Genomic DNA, 17,288 nt, shown 5'->3' with positions numbered 1-17,288 from the left:
AGTAATGTGTTACTCCAGAGGGTTTTTTCAGAGTGGAGAGCTAAGAAAGAAATTTGTCCATTTTGATTATAATCAGAATTATCAGCTAATAAGGGTACATTGGTGCACTCTTAAACTGGAGGGAGCTTGAGAATTTTCTCCATAGTCTGAGTTTTATCTTCACCGGTTGTAGAAATCTTTGATAGAATTGTGTCCTCATGTTCTGATATCAAAGACACGTGACATTCACTTTTCTTCTCTGTCTGCTGGTTGAACAGGAACAAAATTCAGTTGCGTTTGCATGCAATAATTGAAGCTGTATTATATTTATTTTGTACATTTATAGTTTTCACATTTTATATCAATTTGTTCATTGGTTTGTTAAATACACACAACATTGCTGTGTTATTACTGATTTGTATAATACAGTACAATATAGTAATTCACGAGTTTGTGTGCCCATATAATCTTAGTGTAAGTGGTAAAACGGATTTGGCTTGCTGTCTGCTAGAGGGGCTCAGAGAGGATATTCTACTCGAGCTCCGGTTGCCCCCTATTACACAGGCAAAATATAGTACAAAAGGAGGAGAAGGGAAAGAGGAGGGATGCCGAAAGAACTAATGATGAGAAGTGGTAAGAGACTGGTTTTATACCTTGGTATTCATTAGAAGATTAGATGGGCTACTCCTCACGAAATTAAAATAACTACACTAATTCAGTTAAAAACATAAACGCATACTGTCCACTCAAGTGTACATCTGAAAATCTCTTAAAATATGTGTAAAAAAAAAGTTAAAATTTTGTTTTTCATGCCCTAAGAGCAATAAAAACACAAGAATCTTTTTTTATCATAATTCATGCATGAAAGTGTTAAACATGCTATAAATAAGTGTTTGGGTATGTTACAAGTAACACATGAAAATAACAGGTTTAACTGCCAACATGTTCACTGACTTCCCACACATAAATACATATACATATTTTTTAAATGCATCTATAAGCTAGTGTGCTCAAAAAAAATTACAAAATTCGCATTTAGAAGACCAAACCCAATGTTGAAAATGAAAATCAGGTTGATGTCAGAATCCAACGCCAGATTGACATTAATCTCCAACGTTGGACAGACGTTGTATTGTGGTTGAAAATGAAAATCGGGTTGATGTCAGAAACCAACCCGACTTTCATTTCCAATGTTGGGTTTGGTCTTCTAAATGCGAATTTTGTCATTGTTTTGGAGCACACTAGCTTAAAAGTAACAGTAAGGCTAACATATTCATACTAAAAGCCAAACAACTTTAAATCTGACGTCAAGCTGACTTTCATTTCCAACAAAAATGCAACCCCTGCAACCAAAATCATCCCCTGACTGACGTTACAACTTTCTACTCAAGGACCTTGACAGAATTATAGTGGAGTAAAAAGTACCATATTTGTCTTTCAAATGTAGTGGTTAAAGTAAAAAGTTTCCTGTAAACAATATACTCAAGTCACTTGGGTACAGATACTCAAAAAGTGTACTTAAGTACAGCACTCATAATTTTAACATGTATTAATTATTTTTAATTAAAAGTATTTGTATATTTTATTATTAATGCATCTATTGTTATTCTTTTTTTTAAACACTTTTTAATTATCATTTATGACCTGACATTTAGTTTGATGTTGTTGCAACATTTGCAGTATTCCTGGTAATGTGTTTGTGTATGCAAGAGAAGAGTTGTCTTCAGAAAATTAAATCTGCACTTTCATAATCACCTCTGACCAAACAGGGGGATACTGTTTTTCATAGCAGGAATTAATTAAACTCACACCATGGGACAGGATGACACAGTTTGATAATATATTTTGATTGATATGGACCATTGACTGCCTTTTCATTGCTCATGAACAATAATGAGGCCGGCAATAATAATAATAATAAAAGAAAAAAAAGAACCCAAGAAATATCTGTGGATCCATTCACAGTGCAGATTGTTTGTGGGTATTAAATTGTGCGTACATCTCTGAATGAAACTGGAAAAGGAATCTATTGTCAAAATGTTTCTTAGCAAATTGCTGTCACTGCCATTGTGTTGCGTTTGATAGATTCAGTGTTTTTGAAAAGAGACAGAATAGAAAAGTGAAGATTCATCTGGCTTGGTCAGCTGTCCACTGCAGGGATTTCATTCTGGACATCTGATATGCTGATTGTTTTTGGCACTTGTAGCCGAGGTGACAGCTCCAACAAAAAGCATGTATCATTTTATCAAGGGTGTTATTTATTTATATATATATTTGCTGCTTTAAGGCATGAAAAGGGGCTTTGAGAGCTTCTGGAATGGGGGACAGTGAGCTTTGCTGATGCTGCATATTCAAACATGCAGAACTCCCAAGCTATTTTCTTTCCTCAAATAAAGAATTAAAATAAGCTCCTTTATAGGCTGATTTTAGATATCAGCACTCCCACGGCATTCCCCAGCTCAACGCGTTTCCTGTGGTTTATGTATGAAGGTTGAACAGAGGACACATGGCTGCACGGGAGCCTGTGTGCCTGTGAGTGTGTGTGTGTGTGAGAGAGATTATACAGATCTGAAAAACAGAAAGGAAACCCGTAGGAATGGGCACAATGAACATCCAACAACCTTACTAAACCTTACTTAGATTGGATAGTTTATGTAGATATACAGTATATTTATTATTATGATATGCTCCAGCCATCAAAGCGGCACTTTTGTAAACATTTAACACCTTTGAATGTTAGTATTTTAAGAAAATTACTAAATGTGATAGTTTTACCATTTACCGTAGTAGCATGTTCATGTTTTGGAATATCTGTCAAAGGCATTGCATGTTCTTTTTTATTCAGCTTGCAATATTTTTTTGGTTTTAAGACATTTTCATCCAGCTGGTTTTGAACACACAAATGTTTCCTATGTGAACTGAACCACGCAAAGTAATTGGGGTTTTGTGGACCATAATAGTAAAGGGTTTCCTTAAGATTGAACACTGAACATTGAAAATAACTATTTTTGCACATCCTTTAAAAGGCAGGAATGCCAATACAGGTCTCAATAAAATCTCACACAACATAATAAGCATGAGGGTTGCTAAAGTTACTTCTGAAGCGTTTATACGGTTGGGAGAGTGAGGAGCGCATCTGCTTCAGGGCTGATTTGAACTTTCTGCAGTCAGGATGGCGTGATTGATGCTCTCGCAGCTTCCCGTGTGTGTTCCTCAGTCGCGTTTGCTCCGAGGAAACTATTGATTGGGACGAGAGAAATCGTTCAGGCTGATAACAGTAATGAACGAGCTGAAGCTTGCTTTGGAAGTGCAGCATGGCGTCATAGAACACAAAAGAGATGGAAGGAAAGGAAAGCATTAACTAGCATGCTGGTCAAAGCCAATCTTCTCAACAGGGATGCATTCTTTTAAACTGTAGTGTCATTTCTGCTCCACTAGTGGCACCAAAATAATTACCAAACCAATTCATATCACTTTTTTTTATTTTGTGAAAATTGCATTTAGAGTTTAAATGGAAGCTGTTATAATAACCGATCTGACAACAGATTCCCCAGTGAGCGTAAAAGCTTTGGAGAGAGCATAACTTTTTCAAATTAAACCGCTATGAGACCTTAATTATTTCATTGGATTGGGGTCAAGGATGAACTGCAACAATGTAATTATATTAGATCAGCCAGAACTCAAAGGTTATTTCATAAGTTTGGCAGTACTGCGAAGCTGGTTAGCCAAAGAATCCGCTCAAAAACAAACCTGTCAACTCAATAAAGATATAATAGATATAATGTGAATCTGGGCAAAAAGAGGATATTAGCGAAAACACATTTTCGAAACATCTCATCTTTTGATAAACGTGCCGTGGTTTGGGAGAGGGGAGACATCTTCCCGGAGAACTTCTCTCCGCCGGCACGGCTGTTTTTCCCTCCCAGAAGGTCGTTTGGTTAATGCACATTTTGGTCTTCACAGGCTCTTAACTGCTTTTTAATCAGTGATTATTAGAGATGTGGAAGGCTGTGCAGGCGCCGGAGTCCCCAGACGCAGAAGAGTGCCTGTCAATATGTCATGTCAATTAGCTCACGGCGAGACGGCCCCCTCCATAGCTGATCTACTCCAACACTTCCTCCGCCTGCACGAGGAGGAAATGATCTCATCGCTGGGTATGCTCAGAATGACTTACAGCTATTTTTTGACAGAGAGTATGAAGTATGTTTACTGTGCACATACTGCTCTCTGTATGCGTGGATAACCGAGGTGACCCACTATTTGCAAAAACGTGCCGCTTGCAACCAGTGTAAATAGTGTATCCCACAATGCAATGAGCTCGACTTGACCTTCCATTCAAACTAGAAGCAAAATCAACTGCAGTTTCTTGATGTTAAAGGGATAGGTCACCCAAAAATGAAAATTAGCCCATGATTTACTCACCCTGAAGCCATCCTAGGTGTATATGACTTTCTTCTTTCAGCGAATACAATCAGAGTTATTTAAAAAAATGTCCTGGCTCTTCCAAGCTTTATAATGGGAGTGAATGGGATTATGTATTTAGAAGTCCATCAAAGCGCATCAATTCATGATTAAAGTGCTCCACGCATCTCCGGGGGTTAATAAAGGCCTTCTGAAGTGAAGCGATGCGTTCATGTAAGAAAAATATCCATATTTAAAACTTTATCGACTAAAATAACTAGCTTCCGACAGACAGCCGTATGCGTCGATTTACGCCAAAAGACTAACCTTGAACTTGACGCACAACGTAATGACGAACGCGGTTGTTTGAACCAACGCGGTTGTGTGTCAAGCTCCGCGTGGAGCACTTTAATCATGAATTGATGCGCTTTGATGGACTTCCAAAGACATACACCCTTTCACTCCCATTATAAGGCTAGGAAGAGCCAGGACATTTTTAAATATAACTCAGATTGTATTCGTCTGAAAGAAGATTGTCATATACACATAGGATGACTTCAGGGTGAGTAAATCATGGGCTAATTTTCATTTTTGGGTGAACTATCCCTTTTAATGTGTATATGTAAAATGTTATATGTAATATAATGATGTATTTTTAGAATGTGCAAAAAACCCACACCAAATAATGAGTTGTTAATTACTCACCCTCATTTCGTTCCAAACCCGTAAGACTTTTGTTCATCTTCAGATTGAATTTAGGCTCATGTCCTTAAACACAGCTGTCGGCTACCCAGTATGCTTTGCGGCTGCGTGAGTTCTGACCAGGGTTTTGTCCGATTGCTATTATAGATGCCCACTCTATGCTAAAGCTAGTTTACTAGTAAGCTGCTTTCATAATTTGTTTATATGATGAGCGTCTCTGTCGAGGACGGTGTCGTGCACTCTGAGTGCTTATTTACCTTAATGTATTCTAAACATAGAACCGACACACTCACCCTTATCAAACATATCGTTAATTGCCAATTAAGCCTGAGCTTCAGACTGATGCTTAATTACCGCTAACGAGAGCCGAGTTGCGGCAAGGTCTGCTCTTCTCCCACGCACCTTTACCGCGGGAAACACTCGTAAACACACCACAGCCGCAGCTGATCCCACTGTAAAGTGCATCATGAATATTCACGCCGAATGGGACACACCGCTAAAGACGAGCTCCTGGCGGGCCACCCTCCGAGAATGTGCGCTTGGCATCCTGCTAGTTTATATGTGCTGTTAAGTGCACACCGCAGGACCAGGACCACGCTGAGAGCTGAAACCCGTCTCGTGACACTCATGACACCTGCGTATGCAAATCTCAGCACTGCGGGCCAGTCGACACCGTCTCACCATGAGCTCTCAGAGAAATAGAGTAATGGAGAGAGAGAGTTTTAGGACTGAAAGAGGAGGATAAGACGTTGGCCTACATTAACTATTTTGGGGATTTCTATGTATGATTAATAACGTAGGCTATTGATTAGAAACAGCAGCTCATTCATGTGGAATTGTTTTTCGCATATGCATTCTCATAAACTACATTATGTGATGCAAAAGTCGTTCGATTTTGTTATGACTGTGAGCCTATCTTATTTTAGCATCGTACAAACACAATCAATGAAAAGCAGATTAGCATATTTTGCTGACTGAGTGTCATTGCAAGAAAAAAAACTGAATGGGAAGTATTAGTGAACATGGCATCAAAACAATATTTAGCTTTTAATGAAGGCAGGCTGTTTGTTGTCTCATATATTTGAGATTAAATCTCATCAACCCCCTTTGCGGTTTGAATTATATTATTAGACCGTACAGTAATAGAGAGCTCGTAGCGGGATGAATGATCTTTATCTCTGACAGAATCGTATATTTGACCTGTCATCTCGTCTAGATGAATGATTCTATAGGCTTGCTTGCGCCACATCTGTAGTTAATACCGTTCAGCTATTTTGGTGAACTCTAAAAAGATGAAAGTTTAATAAGGTTCGTTTGACAGCATATATATGAGAACCATGTAGTTTTTATCTATCGATCAGAGGAAATATTTCTGAAACTAATAAAGATATGTGCGGCATTAGGTTTTATACCTCGACGGATTATTTGCCGGGAGTTATTGTTCGGCTTAAGCAAAATGTGGGTTTCTATTATACTCCAGCGGCTAAGCACAGCTAAAGCCTTAATATCCATTTATGAAGATATTCATTTCATATTCAGCAAAATTCATGAGGTAGAAAATGTTATTATAGACCCCATGAAAGCCAAAATGAGCCAATTGAGAAAGAAAGTTTGCATGTGCCTTCTGTGAGCACCGTCTCTCCAACCAAACGCCAAAAGTATTTTTTTCCCTCTGAAGTCCACTGTTTTCATGGCCATTGCCTTTTCACACAAAATTACTTGATTATCAGAAAACCTGATTAGCAAAAACCCAACTCGTGCCATAGGTTGCAGTGTAGGGCTGCATTTTCACACCTGTAAGTAATTTTCTTTGTTTCGAAGCAGACTTAATTTGTTAATATGTTGCATTTTCTTCCTGGTTCGGTTCGCTTTCACAAGGCAACATTTCAAAGCGTACCAAAATGTGTTTATGCAAGTCACATGTGTATAAAACTGTCCTTTTATTGGTCAGAGTTCCATATTCATCCATCAAGTTGAATAGAGACAATCGCTCCACTGGCTTTTTGTGGCTTTGTTTATAACTGTCAGGATACATGCAAACACTCCTGCTCTGACTGATAAATTAAATATATATAAAAATATCTAAAATTTATAAAGCAGTTAGGCTCTGTCAGGACAGCATTCTTGCAATGCACGAAGAAGAGTAATTACTCAGATAAAGAGGCGCTCTTTGGTTTTCAGCCATAAAAACTCTCCGAATCAGGCACTGCTTCTTATATAACACATGAATTATGATACAATTTGTCGGATTGCTTTCACACCTCAAGCAAACCGCCCTGGAGTTCGTTTTCAGTCGGCCCGAGACCACCTTGTTTAGGCGATCTCGTAGCGATTGTTTTGGTCTGGATCCGAGTGGGATTGCCGTGCTCATATATGCCGCAGCCTAAATATAACAACTAAGGAAGAAAGCAATCCAGTCGAATTAGTTTTCGATTACCTCTGTAAGTGGTTGAAAGTGGACAAGCTCAAAAAGTAGTTTTAGGAGCTGTTTACACCTGTATTTAGTCTCATCCACTTGCAGTGGCGGATGGTGCATTTCACACCTAGGCCTTCAGTGGTGTCCTACCTGAATGAATCCACTAAGACTTCAATTACTCTGTTGTACAGGTTATCTGTGCGTTTCAGTTCCAACAATGAGTCTTTTCTATCGAGGCTAATGCTGAAAGTCGAGTCTGTTCCCTTGTATTTCTGGCATAAGTTTTACTTCGCTTTAGGGCTGAGAATATCCACTCGACAGAAGCCGTGGACACCACAAAACATGACGATGTGTACAGCTGACCCATGCTCTCACACAGATTTTTGAAGGAAATCAGTGACTACGTTTACAAGCTGTCAATATTCGGGTTATGGTCGGGTTAAGGTCACTATTTGGGTTTCTGAAACATTCGGAATAACCCGTTTACATGCGTGAGCAGAGAGAGTTACTCCTGTATACATGGAATTTGTAATCAACTGGCAATATCCCGATGTAAACGGCGACGCACGGTTAGCGTCTGGACGTATGGACAACCTTAAGACGCAATATGCGTCATTTTCGATTCTTCTTCCTGTATCCAAAGACAACAACAGCAGCAGCACGCGGATAATGAATAGTTCGGGGCAGATAGCGATCGCCTTTGTTTGCGCTTTCCTCCTCGCTCCAAAAGTGTGGTGCTGTGCTGCGTCTCGCCATGTTGAACACAAATCAATGTTCCTTTTGATGGGGATATGCCGATACGCATTTACATGACCAAATATTCGGGTTAGAAAAGGGGTACCCCAGGGATCATATCCGGGTTTTTAAAAACCGGGATATGAGCATATTCGGGTTTTTGCCGGTGTTTACATGGCCGTGCGCGACCGGGTTATTGCTAATATCCCGGTTTTGAATGGGTTATTGGCTGCATGTAAACGTAGTCAATGAGATCAGCTGGACTTTTGCCTTCAAAATCAGTCCTGGCATACATTACAATCAGTTAATTCTGTTTTTACCCGGACAGATCGAGTATAGCTCCGTGACTCTGCATTAAGCTGGATAAGGCTACATTTCATAGGTATATTCTCCATCTGTAAATGTTAGAAAGTCAAACAAATATGTCCATTTCACTGTCAGGAGAGGACGAGCCTTCTGCAAGTGAATCTCCCCTAAAATTCAAGCTTCTGTGAATGAGCACACCAAACAGACAGAGCACAATAATAGTAGTGCAATAATTCTGTTTGTAGGATATCATTGGATATCACTTGTGATCCGATCGACCAGAACACATCTTAATACCAGGTGTAAACTGGACCTAAGATCTTACAATGACTTGGACTTAAAACGGATTACAATACAAGTGACCTTAAAAGTTATGCACTGAATTCCCAAGCCAAATCCTTATGACCAACCCAACGTCAGGAAGGTCGCTGACTGTCTGCATTAATAAAAGAGTGTGTCAGTTGACTAATTATCAATCAGCATCATGTTTATAAATGAGCCTGAACATCTGCAGTCTGCTTGGGAATCTTGACAGATCCAGTGCTCAAGCACCAGTGAAGTGTTTTCAGGTGAGTTTTAGCAGCAAGCAGCAGGACATCATCTCTTTAGTAGATGGAGGACCAGCTGGTGGCAGCACAAAGACAGAGATCTCGTCGAGACAAGGACGAGGAGGTCGCGACAGGGACACAGGCCACTTAGTGAGTTTAGACAGCCAGACAGGCCCGGGGATGTCCATTTATGAGTCAGAGCTGATGGGATGGACATGGCCAAATTTAGAGACAGGTCTAAAATGCAGGGCAACTCAAACGTCCAGATTTATTCATCAAAGAATCTTAAAAACTGTATCACAGTTTCTACAAAAGTATTAGCAGCACAACTGTCTTCAATGTTGTTTATAGTAATAAATGTTTCTTGAGCAGCAAATCAGCATATTAGAATGATTTCTGAAGGATCAAGTGACACTGAAGACTGGTAATTATGCTGAAAAAATTCACGGGAATAAATTAAAATGTTAAGATAGAAACGTTATTTTACAGTATTACTGTAAAAAAAAAAATTGATAAAACTAAAGCAGCCTTGATTGATCATAAGACAAAAAAAAATTACTACCCCAAACTTTTGAACGGTAGCGCACGGCACCTTACTTGAATGGTACGAACAATGTATTGTATAATGTAATATCTATCTTTTTATTTTTAGAGGCCTCTTAAAAGCATAACAAGGACTCAAATTTTTCCATCTGTCACAGCTCTAGTCACTAGTGAAAAGCCTGGGACTGTGCGTGCTCTTCAGCCAATCAGTGATATCAGTGAACAACTGCGAGGTGAATGGGAACGGCAACAGACAGAGACTGCGCTCTTCAGGTAAGATAGACCTCCTTGCTTCTAGCCTTTTTAAATCTATTAAACAGTACCAGCTACGGCACAAAAAATGTTCACCAACTGCCATGGAGATCACATTCTCCTTTACATGTAAAGGTATAACGCCTGACTTATGCCGCTCAAGACTGTGATATACGGTGTATAAAGTCAGCTAATTACTTCAGTGTAAGCGTGTGCATTCAGTGTAATACTAGGAGATGATGATGGGGTAAAAAAGGATTTCTGGTCTTTGAACATTTTGTTCAAACTGCTGTTAAATGACACTTTAAAAAGGTAAATGAAGAAAGGGGAAAAAAGTCATTAACAACAACCACCACAAAAACAACCTGAATCAAAATTGAAATCACTGAACAAACATCTTGGTTTCATTTTTAATGATTTGTTTTTTTACATTGGAACATTACAATAGTTTTCTTCCCTCGCTCCGTTCCCTTCGTTTGTTTAAATATTATTACGTGACTGGCTCTATAAATCTTTTCGAGGCTCTGGCGTTTAGAGCGTGTGCCTCTGGCCACCAGACTACACCAAATAAAACAGTTTACATCTGCAGCAGGAAAAAGAAAAAGACACATTTACACCAGAATATACATATCAGATCATTTAACATTAAAAATTTGCAATTTATATATTTATATATATATATATATGTGTTTGACCTAAAACAGCTTTTCAACTTGAAAAAGAAATCAGCAGCTCTAGGTTTCGGGTCAACATTTTTTTTTTTTTTTTTTCAGTGTCTTCAACTGGCTGTATATTAAAATATGTCAATATTTCAGATAAAAGGTTCACTATGTCCTTGAAATGGATTCGAAGCACACCAGTAATAGATTGCTTTTCGTTTGGCTTCTTCTCAACCTGCGTTCTGGACGCCAGTGGCAGAAAAATAAAAAGCAACAATTTTTCATACATCAAATCTCCGTAAGGTCACTCGTGACAGCTAGCATGTGCAAAGAGAAAACCGCCATTCTTTTTGTACACAGTGCAAAGCTTCCTCCGTACACTTGATTTACTCCGAATAAATGAAATCTCACAGGACTGAGGTATGATTCATTAAAAATGTTTGTTTGCTTCAGTCAAAAGTGAAATAAACTGCTTCGTTCACGTACAGTCCACGACAGGTTCCAAAATCAAGAGGAACGTCCTCTATTAGACAACATTAACAACAATAGACAACATAGTAAGTTTCTTTTTTTTTTTCTTCTCAAGAGTATAAAAATGTCCGAATGTGCAGAACACAGGAAACGTCCTTTCGTTGATCACTACACACAGTGTGCTTTGGACGGGAGTGGTGTTTCTGAAACTCCACGGTGAACGAGGAAAGATTCAGCTCATGTTATGTCCGTGAGTATGCTGGTATCACACCTGTAAAATGATTCAGCTCATGTCATGTGTATACACTAATTAGAAAAATCATGTGTTTTTTTTCTCACCATCATACGTCAATTAATTTCACCCTGATTTTTTTTTTTCGAAACACCATCAGAAAAATATGCCTGAACTGGTTATATGCAGTGAAGTATATTTACAGTTACATTTCTTTCTCATATATTTGAAACCACCATGTTTGAAAACAAATGTTACCGTATACTTTTCTTTTCTAAATGACAACAACAACAAACACAGATAGATAGATATAGATATATATAAAAAGGACCATAAAAATATTGGAGTCCTCTCCCTCTGTATTGCCCAAAAATAGGTCATTATGATCAACAATGAGACTTCACAATTAAAAACAGCTACTAAGATTAAGTAATTTTCTTCTTTTTTTCTTCTTTTTTTCAATGGATGAATGGCGTGGTGTCTTTCAGTGCGGCGTCTGTCCAAGTGTGCAAAATAATTTTTTTTTTAACTGGCATCAAAATTGATTCGGACAACACTTGTAAAAACACTTAAAATGAGCAAAGAAACTTAAAAGAATTGTGACAATCGCAACTGAATAATTCATTCATCTAAGTATTTTTCTCTAAAAGCCAAAGTCATTTAAAAAGCGTACAGAAAGGGGACAAAAAAAAGAAAAGCAGGGAGCCCTGCAGTGACAGGAGGGCTGGATTACTGCAGTTGTGATGTTTTGTTTTCTGAGATGTTTTTCTTCTTTATTTGGGTCCACCCCCCCTTGTCCTTTCACCAATCAGAACCTGTAGTGCTTGAAGTCTTTATGACATCAACTGTACATGAACCAATCAGAGACTCTGGCCATTTTCCCAGGGCCTCCAGATGAATTCTGGTGATTCAAAACAGATGACGCATTATAGAACAGGAAACCACAAACATTTGCTACCTTAAGTGTTTTTTTGTTGTTATCATTCTTGTTTAGACTATGAATGGCTACATAAAAGAATAAGAATGAAATGAAGTTTTCTGAAAGAGAAAAATGTGCATACCTTTAATGAGTTGGTGCTGCATCTTCGCTTCGCTTTCAGTGGTATCCATTTGTAAATGCTGTGGCGATCAAAGGACCCTGAAAGCAGATAATGTGTAAGATGTTGAGCAGAATCACTGATGTAGTGTGAATCTAACACAGAATAATTCACACGTTTCTCTTTTATGAACTGTCTGAGATTCATTCTTCTCTCATGTGCAGAATCAAGAACTCCACTTTAAGAGAACAATTATTCACAAATGATAAAAGTGCCAATGAAAGCTGTGATCTGAGTACACAGACTAACAGCAATTTCGAACTGATATATTTTAATAAGCATCATAAAAAATATTTGTTCACTATGAACATTTAAAAGTGCCACTATTAGGCTATTTTAAAGGTTTCTAATTTTATTTTGGAGCTCTCCTACAACAGGTTTACATGAATCCAAGGTCAAAACCACTATTTTACTCATTATATACATTGCACATCACCTCATTTCTCAAAGAGTCTGAAAACGGTTAGTTCAAAGATTCAGTCGCTCTAAACCCCTCTTTTCCGAGAGCCTACTCTGCTCTGATTGGTCAGACGGCCCAGTCTGTTGTGATTGGAAACTAAACACGCATTATCATATCTGAATTTTAGCTCTGGATCTTCCTCAGCGCTTGATACACAGTGATACGAACAGTAACGATGCTGTCGGTTTTACTCGATCAATTCCAGTGCGAATCCTCATCCTTTGGAAGTCCATGCAAAGTGGATTTGCAGCACTGAAAACAGCTTCTTCTCGACATGTCGACAACACGAACCAAACTCTTCCAGATCTCAGCTACAACTACAGTGTTTGAGGACAGGTCAAAGTAGACGTTGTTCATGGGCAGCCAATGAAGACCATAGGCTGGCATTATGCAAATTTGTACAATGTTCCATAGGTATGTAACGAAGTGAGACTTGAATTACTGACAACTTGTTTCGGCAGTTCAGAATCGATTCTTTCTTTTAGGAGACATTCATTTTATTTGTTGTGTACTTCAACCTTTAAAACTTTGCTGGCCTTTTACATTCACAAACATCTATATTACACACTGCATGAAAGGTAATATTTGAAAAAGAATAATCAGGGCACTTTAATATTTTTTTATTTCATAAAATACATATTGTGGTTTTTATAAACCCGCTCTCATCCAGGGGATCTGTTTATGGCCAAACATCAGGAGTTGTTTACTTAAATGTTTGATTCTTGCTTTTTGGAAGTGCCATTTCTTTTATGCTACTTAATAAAGCTGCTACAATCCACATCAGAGTAACTCGGAGGTGTCTAAACATAAGGAAAATTCAAGAAGAAAACATATTTGCTGTGATTCCTCTTCCGTGGAGCTGATCAGTCCTGAATAAATAAATCCTGCCCATTGTCAGAATGCGTTTGTGAACTTACAAACCCACACGGCTGATTTAGAGGGCAAAACGGCAACCTGTCAACAAGCCTTTCTGAGAAACACAGCCGCTTATCGGGCCTGTCATCAGACTATTGTGTGCATGGCAGAAGCGGATCTGTCTAATCCATACGAATAAATCAAAGTCAGTCTCACACCCGCTGCTTTAGAGGGCAGGAAGGAAAGGCTCTCTTAAGTTTATATTGGCTTTTCTACCAGGCTTCCTCATTTTAAGAATTGTGGGTAATAAAACTATTTTGTCTCGGACGCGTGTTAAAACTGCAAGTTTGGGGGGGGGGGGTGTTCCAGTAGGAGGTGAACTGGTGACACGTGTCAGAAAAATAAATGGAGACGAGCATTTTAGTTCTGCGTCATTTCCCGTGTTAATGTTCTGCACGGAGACATCAAGAACTACACACACACATCTATCAGTCCAGCTGAACGAACGCACACTACATTTGGAATTAATCACATAGCACAAAACGCTCTCGCTCAGAAACACACTAATGCCGATGAATAAAGTTATGAATTCATGCAGTGGCATGTTTTATTTAGATGCCAGGAGGCAGAAATGAAGAATAAAAGTCCCAAGTTTCTGCTCACTTCAGTTTCTAACCAGCAGTTAATGTTCCTGCCACCAATGAATTGTCTTTATACACAATAAACAGCTGTTTATTTGCAATTCTTCAACATTAGCAACCAATTCAACCATTTAACAAGGTTTTTTTTTTTCATTTAAAGTGAGTGACTTCTTGCAGAGGCAATCTCTAAACATAAATGTCTTGCTCAAGGGCCTAATAGTGAAAGTTAATCAAAAGTTTGTAGAATCAAACCTTTTAATTACCAGCCAAGTACTTTAACCACTAGGCCAGTGGTTTTCATTCCTGGTCCTGGGGATCCACAGCTCTGCACATTTTGTATGTCTCCTTTATTTAACACACCTGATTCAGATCATCAACTAATAAGATCCATAGCTGTGTTTAAGTTCACCTTTTTCATGCCCTTCTCTCGCTAACTTTCCTCCATCTCATTCACTCGGCTGAATGTCACTGCTTATGTTGCACGAGTGCCTGTTACTGACGGAACCCTTGCAATGGTTTTAAATCGAACACCCTAAGCCCTTGATCCCTTGAAAGCTGCTAGGGAGGCCACCATGCGAGTTGCTGTTGTAGATCTGCACAATTAACCGTTAAAAGATAGCGATCTCGATTCAAACATCAAAACGATCTTATTCCTAAATGACAACAATTTGGTTATGTCTATAGTATTGGAGTAAAAGTCTATAGTTTGGATATAAACATTGATGTCTACGGTAGTGATCAAAATAGAGTAAGTAACCTTTCGAAAGTAACTTGACACTTCAAATAAAGATTGTATCAATTACATCGTCACACCAGTAGGTGGCGACAAGTGACTTTATTTGTCATTAAATCATCAATTCAAAAGATTCGTTCAAAAACACAGACTTCACTACTGGGTTTCATTACTGGGTGAATCAATATGAGTGAGTCATTGAATCATTTATTAGACTGATTTAAAAAAAAATTTTTTATTACAATTATTATTATTTTTTTTTTAAATAGACAGCAGCAAATAACATTTTGTCAGAACCTCTAGTAAATTAGGTTATTTTTGTTTAGTTGTCTATTCAGAATCGTAGGAGAATTGTGATCTCTTTTCTAATTTTCTAATGATTCTCAATTTATCCAGAATCGTGCAGCTCTGTGCTGTTGTGACATCACAACGGTGTTCCATTGGGGTCTATGGATCTGCCTGAAGTGTACATATGAGTAGACTCTGTCCCTTGGTCAAAACCAAGGGGTTGAGGGTCTGTCCAATGGCGGCAGGGATTCCCCGAGGGGAAGTGCTTAGGGAAGTTTGTGAGAGTCTAAAAGTGGAGTCAAAAGCTGACCATGAACTGAAATAAGTGTGTCAGATATGAGAGACATAAAAAATGTGCAGAGCGATGAGTCACCATGACCAGGATTGAAAAACCACTGCACTGGACATCATTTTTCTATTCTGATGGGAAAATCTCATCGGTTCTGGCTCAGAAGTTTAGAAATAGTTCAGATAAAAATGATATTTCTGTCATTTTTTTCACATTTTAACCATGGATGGCACATGTTGGTTATGAGACATTTGAGAACAATGAAAACAAAAGTACATTTTTATTCCTCAAACCAAAATGCGACAAAAGTATTGAATATACCATGCCAGTCATATGGATCAATATTATGGTGATTTTTCAGGAGCTTCCATGAAAAATATTATCAATGTTTGGAACAGCAAGTTGAGTAAATAATGACAGAATATTTAACTAATCCACCACAATTACATCTCTATCATTCTTTATCTTTCATATACAGCAGATGAAAAAAGGCCTCAAAGTAGATCACGCACAAGCAGCAAAACTGTAGAAATCTGCTGCAAACACTTGCATAAATCAAAACATGTGCTTCAGTTGGTTAAGAAACTGATTTGTGAGAACAGGGTGAATAATTTTTAACTGACACCGAGCCGCAACCTGACGTCCGTGACATCTGCAGACAGAATCCGTGCGCTCCCCGACAAAAGCCAATTAAAGCAAGTTTTTGTGCAACGCAGGGGCTTTTGTTTGGAGACGGTGTCAAGAGCATCTGCTAGTTACAGGGACATCTGATTTTTGACAATTTGCTCATTTCCAACCAGCTTTTCGCTTTCTCTAAACTGTTTGTGATGCTTTTATTCCCCAAACAAAACAGCAGCGAGACGAGAAGTGTCAGTCTAACGGAGACTCGTGACTCATTGGGGTATTTTTGAACATGTGGAATGGAACTAATTCCTCTGATATTCTTTTTTCCAGTGCTGCGTTTCTAAATTGCTGCGCTGACAATCAAGCAACTGGCATAAAAAAAAGTGAGTCATGATGGAGGGAACAGCCAATCAGAGGTTGAATAGAATTAAAAACTATGATGGACAAAAGGACAAAAGTGAGAACTTTCTCTGTACTTTCGGATGTCTTGCGTGAAAGAGCGCTGTACTCACTGCGATACTGTGATTGAACCCGGAGCCCGGCTGGGGGCTGGCAGCACTGATGTAATTTCCCACAGCTGAGTCCTGACTGCTGGGGCCGTACAGGTCTGCCACGGGTCCAGGACTGTTTGCACCGGGGAAACCTCCAGGCCGAGGAGGGTTAGCACCTGTACAGGACACACACACATCAGATCCATGAGACATCAAATTTCAGTCACTAAGGTGGCAGAGACAGCTTCCAGCACAGAGAATCATGGGAAAGACTACATACACTACCGTTCAAAAGTCTGGGGTCAGTAAGATATACATTTTAAAAGAAAATAATACTTTTAATCAGGTGAAAGTAAAGACATTTATAATGTTACAAAATATTTATACTTTGTATTCAAAGAATATTTAAAAGTGCATCACAGTTTCCACAAAAACGTTAAGCAGCAAAAACTGTTTTCAACGGATAATAATAAGAAATGCTTCTTTATCACTAAATCAGCATATTAGAATGATTTCTGAATGATCATGTGACACTAAAGAGGAGTAATGATGCTGAAAATTCAGCT

The 17,288-nt window shown here is 38.6% G+C and overlaps 1 protein-coding gene across 4 annotated transcripts in view; it reads right to left on the bottom strand.

Annotated features, from left to right (window-relative positions):
• Nucleotides 1–11,861: 11,861 nt before the first annotated feature.
• Nucleotides 11,862–17,288, bottom strand: part of msi2a (musashi RNA-binding protein 2a) — a 159,620-nt gene continuing 154,193 nt past the window's right edge. For all 4 annotated transcript variants that reach the window (XM_084104442.1, XM_084104443.1, XM_084104444.1 and 1 more), the window contains exons 13-15: nucleotides 16,744–16,898; nucleotides 12,306–12,382; nucleotides 11,862–12,145 (exon numbers count right to left, since the gene is read on the bottom strand). In XM_084104442.1, the coding sequence (XP_083960568.1) occupies nucleotides 12,341–12,382; nucleotides 16,744–16,898 (197 nt within the window). In that variant the 3' untranslated portion in view covers nucleotides 11,862–12,145; nucleotides 12,306–12,340. The remainder of the gene's footprint in view (nucleotides 12,146–12,305; nucleotides 12,383–16,743; nucleotides 16,899–17,288) is intronic.

This window comes from Abramis brama (assembly GCF_963993115.1).
Source record: "Abramis brama genome assembly, chromosome: 25".
Classification (NCBI taxonomy): Eukaryota; Metazoa; Chordata; class Actinopteri; order Cypriniformes; family Leuciscidae; genus Abramis; species Abramis brama.
The sequence above is the reverse complement of the archived record's forward strand: the minus strand, read 5'-3'. Positions and strand labels throughout refer to the sequence as shown.